The 9,167-nt window shown below is 16.7% G+C and overlaps 2 protein-coding genes across 3 annotated transcripts in view; both read right to left on the bottom strand.

Annotated features, from left to right (window-relative positions):
• LOC102674851 overlaps positions 1 to 1,577 on the bottom strand; it is a 6,360-nt gene extending 4,783 nt beyond the window's left edge. For both annotated transcript variants that reach the window (XM_006623986.2, XM_006623985.2), the window contains exons 1-2: positions 1,368 to 1,577; positions 784 to 1,114 (exon numbers count right to left, since the gene is read on the bottom strand). In XM_006623986.2, the coding sequence (XP_006624049.1) occupies positions 784 to 850 (67 nt within the window). In that variant the 5' untranslated portion in view covers positions 851 to 1,114; positions 1,368 to 1,577. The remainder of the gene's footprint in view (positions 1 to 783; positions 1,115 to 1,367) is intronic.
• Positions 1,578 to 4,635: 3,058 nt separating this feature from the next.
• LOC102676664 (phosphatidate cytidylyltransferase, photoreceptor-specific) overlaps positions 4,636 to 9,167 on the bottom strand; it is a 5,350-nt gene continuing 818 nt past the window's right edge. Inside the window, exons 3-11 of the mRNA XM_006624001.2 lie at positions 8,476 to 8,600; positions 8,272 to 8,368; positions 8,009 to 8,185; positions 7,339 to 7,541; positions 7,108 to 7,264; positions 6,868 to 7,020; positions 6,653 to 6,784; positions 6,462 to 6,596; positions 4,636 to 4,969 (exon numbers count right to left, since the gene is read on the bottom strand). Coding sequence (XP_006624064.1) covers positions 4,880 to 4,969; positions 6,462 to 6,596; positions 6,653 to 6,784; positions 6,868 to 7,020; positions 7,108 to 7,264; positions 7,339 to 7,541; positions 8,009 to 8,185; positions 8,272 to 8,368; positions 8,476 to 8,600 — 1,269 coding nt within the window. The 3' untranslated portion in view covers positions 4,636 to 4,879. The remainder of the gene's footprint in view (positions 4,970 to 6,461; positions 6,597 to 6,652; positions 6,785 to 6,867; positions 7,021 to 7,107; positions 7,265 to 7,338; positions 7,542 to 8,008; positions 8,186 to 8,271; positions 8,369 to 8,475; positions 8,601 to 9,167) is intronic.

The following is a 9,167-nucleotide window of genomic DNA, read 5'->3' on the forward strand; positions in this document are numbered from 1 at the left end:
TAAAATTTTGTAATCAAATACAATTATTGATAATAAAATTTATATCATTATATGTAATATAATGTAAAATAATTAAATTGAATAATTATATATAAATATCATTATATATAAATAATTTATATAAATAAAAAAATATAATTTGTATTTATGATATTACTTATATAATATAATTATATAAAGTATTAATTATATATTTTTAATTAGAATTTTTTAATTAAAATTTTAAAAAATTAATGAAAAAAAAAATGTTAAAATTGAACTTTAAATATGTATTTCAATTAAGAGAATTTAATAAAATGACATATTTTTATAAATTTTATATTAATTTTTATAAAATAAAAAAAATTATATGTGATTTATGATTTCAAAGATTTTATGTATTTGCAAATATGTGTTCTTTTAATGAATCTGTATCTATTAGCTAAAAACTGAAAATGCCAATGAATAAATAAATAGCAATATGTTCTGGAAATGCAATGAAATGTAATTAAATATAGATTAGATTATATTTGTAGATTATATGTGTAAGAATTGTTTTAATATTATTTATCTTTGTTTTAATAGAAATTAAAAATTTTTTTAAAGATTTTTTTTATTCATATCAGATTAAAATTAATAAAAATATATTTTTCAAAATTTCTCTTGTTTTATTGATAAACTAAAGCTTTTAAAAAAATTAAAACAATATTGTATTTATAATAAATTTATAAAAATTTAATTAAATTTAATATTATTAAACGAGGTCTTTATTTAATATAAAAATTGTTTATCTATACAACTTACCTATTCCTTGTAAAGTTTTATCCCAAGATATAGATGACTGAGGATCATTTATTGAAGGACATACCATTGAATTGTCACATGGTAAAACATATAGAAATATAATTATTGTTATGACACATAATAATATAGAAGCAACCAAACACAATCGTCATAAAAGAGACATATCATGTCTTTTCCATAAATCATTTTGATTATTGCCTTCAACAATCATTATTGGTATATCATCTCTATAATATTTCAACATATTTTGTCCATTTTTTGTACGATTTTCTAAATTCCGTGTTTCATCCAGTGGATAATATACTCCATTTTCAAGGATAACAGTTGATTGCTACAATTTTTATGTGAATTTTTATTACATATTTTTAATTTTTAATTCATATTTTATATTATTTATAAAATTTGTAATGCTATATAAAACTATAATTGTATATCTTTTTATTCTATATTAATAAAATTATAGTTATTAAAAATATATTAATAAAGATAAAAATATCCAAATATATCGATTCTCATCAATTTTATTCTTCATTTATTTATATTTCTGATTTATTAGTAGAAAAAAAAAATGAATTTCATTATACCAATTGCGTATCATCAATATGATCTTTTGGAATTTCATTTGGTTGTGCCAAACAATCTTCTTCATCTTCAGTATCAGTATTACTTATATTTTGCGGTAATGGTGTATAACCTTTTCCAACGTGATGATCAGACATGTTAAATCATATAAAACACTAGAAATTTAAATTCAATTGAATATTTATATATACATACACATCATATACACAGATACATACACATATATAAATATAAATATATGTGTTTATACGTATTTATTTTATTATCGTAATACCATTGACTATAAAACATTGATAGAAACTAAACATAATCGAAAAATCAGAATTCATATATCGATATTTTCATACTTATCGATATTTTTAAGGAAATTTTAAATTTTAAACATTTTTACTATATTTAGGAAGTTTTAGAAGATATTTATGATTTTTCATGAAAGCAATTGAAAACTGAATATAGAACATCTTAAATATCGAGATATTTTTAGATATTTGACAATTTCTATAATAAAAATGATGCATCATCAATAATATCTATATAGAAAATACAATATATATTTTCATTAATATTTCGAAATTTAAAAAATATCCAAAATTAAAATTTTATATTTGGATTTGAAATTTTATATCTATTGATCCTATTCTAAAATTCTTTTGAATTTTATATATTTCATCCATGAAATATATAATTTAAATATTTAATTTATAAAAATATAATAGGATTTCAGAAGCAAAATATAACAATTAATAAATTGAATTTATATTAAAGATCATTTATTATGAAATATATTAATAATAAATAAATAATAGATATTAATAATAAATAAATTCTGAACCAAATTTAATAATATTTTTTGATGATAAATGATGAATTTTGATGATAATTTTTGATGGTAAATAATATTTATTTGATGAATTTCAGTACACTTTTTATTTTATGTTACAAATAATTAATTTATAAATTATATATCATTAATTAATTTAATTATAAATTTGTTATCATGTTATAATCCATATATATTTATAATTTCAAATTTTATGATAAAACGATACGCTTTTATTTTAATATATGTATATGAATAATATTAATATCATTGTAATTTATAAATTTTAATAATTCAAAAATCTATAAAGAATAAACGAAGAATAAGATTATAGATTATATTAGAGAAAAAAAGAAGAAAGAAGCGTAATCGAAATAATTCATAGAACGAGATATTTCTTATAATTTTTATAATTAGACAGTGTTCAAATAATTGAACTTTCTATTAATAAAAGTTTTGTCAATCAATTGTTCTATTAATAAGAATTCTGATAATCAAAATTCTATTATAAATATATAATGTATATCTCTAATATATAATCTAATATATAATATAATTTTGATCTTCAATTAGTATAATTAATATTAAGAATTAGATCATATTATTACAATTAATATATTTTCTTTCATATCTATATATTTCGTATTTTTTTTTGTTAGATTATTCCACAACTATTCCATATTTAAATTTATTTAAATGCATTAAATTATAAATTTTCATTTTTTTTGTGAAAAAATGTTTTGCAAAATTTTATTTACATTTTAGTTAATAAGAAAAGAATTGAAAATTATGATCATTTTGATCTGCATATTATATATGTAAAAAAAATATATCATATTGAAAATTAATACAAATATTGGATTTAATAAAAAAATATAAGATGCAATAAATAACATTTTCAAGTTTATTTTCTCATATATATATTACTATATAAATATATTATATATTTAAACTTAAGTCATTTTTAATTAAGAATTTATAATTACAATAACATATATCTATTATTTCATAAAATTTTTTTCATCTATATATTTATCTTATTATGCTCTTTGTTAAATAAATATACTTGCATTTATGTTTACTTTTATTTTTTATACATAGATTTCTTTAACATTATATCTCTCAATATTGAAACAATATATAAATAACATTTAACAATAAAAGAAAGTATAAGTATTTAATTAGAGTTAGGTACATATAATGTAATATAATAGTAATGTATAATTTTTTTTATAAAGTATATAAATTATGTAATATATGTAAATTAATTATGTAAAATATAAGCTTTTATTTGGAAATGTAATGTAATCATATTACAATGTTATTAGTTGTGCCATATTGATATTTTTCATGTATAAATATAAATTACTTATTTCTATGAACAATTGGCACAATTTTAACTATATTATAAAATAATTTTAATTTAAACATAATATTTTGTTTAAAAACATAAAATATGTATATTTTAATTAAATCAAAATTTTATAATTACATTCTATTTATATATTATTATTCACATGAAAAAAGTATTTAAGAAAAAGTAATAAAAAAATATTTATTGTGAAAAACAATTACATTTCCATTTAATTTTTATTTTCAATAAAATTAAAAATAAACAAAAGTTCTTTGTTTATCTTTTATTTTTGAATATAATTAAAATAGTTTTATTTAAGTTCAGTGCCATGATTTAATAATTATTCAATAATGAAAATGTCAAACAATCTGATAATAAAATATAATAATATATTATTTTTTCCTTGAATTATATTCTTCAAAGAAAATGTTTAATTAATATTAAAAAGTGTTAGAAAATGTTTATATTTTTCAAGATGCAAATGATAACATGGCACTGATTACAATAAAAATATTAAAATTTATTATAATTTATCAAATAATCAATATATATTAATTATAAACAGATTAATACATATATAGTCAGTAACAATTTAAAGAAATATTTTTACATGAAAAATAATGCATTTGAAAATTCAAATAATTAAAGTAATAAACACAAAATAATCTCACATTGTATAGATGAAATAATATTTATGAAAACAATTTAAATACATTAATAAAATAATTAAATGCATAATAAAAATTTAAAAATATATAAATATATTGAGATCTCTGATTGGTTTAATATATATTTAAATTTGAATAAATGTTTATATGAAAATTTTTTTGATAATTTTTTCGTTTGTTGAAAATTGATAAATCCATTATTATCTTATAATTTATTGAAGAAAAATATTAAAAAAATATTTGATAAATGTTTCAAATATTTATAATATTACATTTATAACAAACTGGAAATTATTTTTTAAAATATAATGTATGCATGATATTCTTTGGTTTAATTATTATAAAAAAAATATGTAGTTAAATTTTCATCATCATCACAGTTTAATAAAAATTTTTGGTAAAAAATGGACTGTTTGGTGTGGAATGCAAAAAAACTACAAATGTTTAATGTTTCTTAATTTCTAGTTATAAAATAAACTTTATCATCATAATTTAGTATATTTTATAATTAATATTACTGTTGTTTATATATATTGTATTTAATATTGTTAATGCTATTGTATAAACGTACATTGCACATTCAAATAAATGTTAGAAATAATATTTCTAACACTTTCTGCTATTTTAAAGTAATTCCATTGATTATTAATAATCATCATTAATATTAGAACATCAATAAATATTTAACAAACCTCTATTTTCTAATGAATCCTTTAATGTTTGAAACAATTGTAATTGTTGTTCTGGTTTTAAGCTATAAACCTGTAAAATAATTTCATATATAGTATGCATAATTATAAATAAATTTTTTTAAGAATTAAAAAACCTATGATATAAATGATATATAGAATAATTCATTTAAAGATAGTTATTATATATTTATCTCAATTGTAATAACTTAAAAAAATATTTTTTAAAAAGTGAAAATATATTGCAAGAAATATTTTTATATCAATTTTTTTTTAAAATTATCAATATTTTATATAATTGGATAAGATTATATATATATATATATTAGCAAAAATATTTTTGACATTAAATCTTATTTCTTTAATTTGGAATGAGTTTAAGTAGATTTACATAAACCAAATTACATAAATAAATAAAAATTATAAGTATTAATTTGATAATTATTTGGAATAGAAGCATTTTCACATTTTGATGATTTTTGAATATATTATAAAGGACCAAGATTTTCAAACAATTTTTTTACATATTATTATTTACCTTTAATTTTTGAAATATTTGTAAAAAAAAATTATTACTATTATATAGAATTTCTTTTATATATACATGATTGCATGAAACAAGCATAACTGATCAACAATTATATGTATAGCAAAAAGTTGCTCTAAATGTTGTTTTATTAAAAAAAAAAATTATCAAAATCAGCAAAAATTCTTCTACTTCAAATAATTATAAAAAATATTTTATAACATTAATTATTTTAATCAATATTAATATTAATAATTTAATATAAAATGAAATTAATATGATAAGCAGAAATATGATTAAATGTACTTATGAAATATCTTATTTATAAATATAATAATATTTCATAGTATTTATATTATTATTATTTTGTAAAAATAAACTGAACACATAATGCGAAAAAATTATTTTACGATAGTAAAATTATTTTATTGCATAATTATTAATTAATACATATTAATTATTGCATAATTATTGCAAAATCATAAAATATTTTTATAAAATGAAGATATTTTAACTTAAAATTTATTATGAAAGATAAATAACACATGAAACAATATTCCATTGATGTTCTTTTTGTTTTTCATATAATAAATTTTACAAACTTCAAGGTAAAATATCTCCTATATTGATTTTTGGTCAAGATTAATAATTTTTTGAAGAATATTAAATTATATCAGTTGATGTAATAAAAAATATATGATTCCATTTAAAATAATATTAATGAGTTTCATGTTTTCTATGTATCTATTTATAAAAAATCATATATTAAAAAAATTAGTAATATTACAATATATGAAAATGGTAATATTTAGTGAGCTATTCTCTATATATGTATAAATTAACTATATATCCAATTTTATAAATATATTTATATTTAATTATAAATATGTAATTAAACTATTCAAAAAATAATATAAAATATTAATTACAATTAATATAATAATTCAAGTATGATTTTTAAATAATTTTAATTATACTATTATTTATCCATAGAATTATTAAATAAAATGATAAATGATAAAAAACTTATTATATTTACCTGTTGCAAAAGTTTTTGAGGTGAAGCAGTTTGAATAAATGAAGATATATAGACATTTACAAATGTTGCCATTAAATACTGACAGTCAAATCTATCCATTATTCCTCCATGACCAGGAATAACATCTCCAAAGTCCTTTAATTATATGAAATAAAATGATTATGAAATTTTTTTGTGAATAATTTAATTACCTTAATTTTAAATGCTCTCTTAAAACCACTTGCAAAGAAACCTCCAAATGGTCCAATTACAGAACTAAATACTGACATTGATAATGAATGAAGTAAAAATGGATACAAAGTTATGGTCGATTTTCCACTAAACTGTACAAAAAAATTATTAAATGATTTACATATTTGTATTATATTATTTCAGGATTATTATTTGATATTTTAATATTAATTACCATTTTAAATACAACTTGTAAACTATTAGGCAAAGTATATTCTTGAGGTTGAAATAAAATAGATGGTTCACAATCCATAGTCATTCGTCCCAAAGTTTCACTATATTCAATAGGACAAACAAAGTAACGATACTGACACATAATATATGAAATCTGAAAAATATTTTATATAGATATTTATTTTTAAAAAATTGAATAATATATAATGTTTAATTTAAAAAAATTCAAATATAAATTTACCAATAAGCCAAGCAAAACTGTTGAAATACCACCACCTATAAAACCTTCCCAAGTTTTTTTTGGTGATAATTTAATTAAAGGTGTTTTACCAAAAAAGAAACCAAACATATATGCCATTACATCATTTATCACTATCATACTAACTGGAACAATGAACCTATATCAGATAAATATATATTATCATAAAATAAATAAAGTATGAGAAAGATATTAATTTATATAAAAATTTACCATATCAAGCCTTCAAAAATATTTTTAATTATAAGATAACTTTGTGTCACAACAATAAGTAAAGCAACATGAGTCCAAGCAAATAGAGAAAATTGTTTCATATAATATTTTTTTACAAGTGACAGTACAAACCATACAAAACCAACAATGTATAGACAAAATGAAATAAAACGATGATATGTAACAAGTACACGTAGATATTCCTGTAAATAAAAAAAAAAATTATTAATTTTTAATATGAAAAAATATAAAATTAATTTTACACATATATATATATCAGATTATAAATATTATATAGAAATACAATATAATAAATAATAAATAATAAAATATTGTATTTGTATATATATATAAGCAAATATAAAATCACATTAGTTTGATATAAATTTCTTACATAATTAATTTAAAATTAAAACTTAAATAGGAAACCTTATAAAAGAGAATTAGAAACCATATAAAGGATATATAATGTTTTAAGAAGCTTTATTTATTGATTTCATATCAATAAATAAATTAATAATGTATATATAATTTATGTATATATAATTTTTAATTAAATATAATTATACTCTGATATAAAATATATTTTAACATAAAACATTAATTAAAAATATTATATTAATTAATTAATTTTATTACAGATCAAAATTATTCAAATACTTATACTTACTGTACGGTTAATTACTACAGCAAAATAATCCATTAAATTTTCTCCATAAAAGAAATAATTGGAAGTAATCAGGAAATACCATGATAGAGATCTGAACCATGGTAAACCATGAATTCTATAAACTGCATATCCAATATTAATGATTTCTTGAAAACACTTTACTTGTACAATCAATGTCTGAAAAAAATATTCCATAAAACAAATAAAAAAAAATTACTTTTATAATTAAATATATATTTATAATATTTATATGTAAAACTTACCGTAGCCATCAAAGCTAATGGTCCAATATAAATAATACCACAAAAACCAGCAATCATAAACAAGGTAAAAATACTTCTAATTACCCAATTTTTCCAGCTATAAAAATTATTTTTAATTACTTAAACTTATTATTATTTATTATTTAGTTTATTATTTTTAATACTTGTTATATTTTTTATAAATATTATTTTCAAAAATTATACCGATCAGATAAGCCTGAAAGAATTGAATCCAAAATATGTGGAGTATGATCTGTTCCTTGTGGTAAAGTTTTAGCCAATTCTTCAACTTCCAGCTTTGCATCATCTTCAGATTCTACATCTTCTTTCTATAAAATATAATCCAAACTACTTGTTAATAATTATATAAAAATAATTAATTGAGAAAGATCTATATCATATTATTTCAATAAATTCTTGAATTTTTGAATAAAAAATTATAATTATTTATAATTCCATGAAAGGAATAATATTTCAAATCATTAAAAAAAAAATTAATATAAGTTTTTATAAAGTTTAAATTAATAACATTCAAAATCATTACTATATTTTTTAAAATACATGTATTATATTTATTTTTATAATTATATAATTAGAATATACTATAAAAACATAATTAGTATACATAATTAGTATATATGAAAAGTCTCATCTATATTAAGAGATTAGTATATGTGTAATAATAGAAATCCAAAAAATAATTATACATAAAATACTTATAAATATATTATAAATATAATAGTAATATGACAGTTTGATTTAATTATATATGTTTATGATTTAATGTTAATAACTATCATTTATTAATTTATTATATATTTATATATAATTTATATAATGACTGATTGCTATTTTATATATATATATATATATATATATATATATATATATATATA

The sequence above is a fragment of the Apis dorsata genome, unplaced genomic scaffold, assembly GCF_000469605.1.
Source record: "Apis dorsata unplaced genomic scaffold, Apis dorsata 1.3 scaffold_982, whole genome shotgun sequence".
NCBI lineage: Eukaryota > Metazoa > Arthropoda > Insecta > Hymenoptera > Apidae > Apis > Apis dorsata.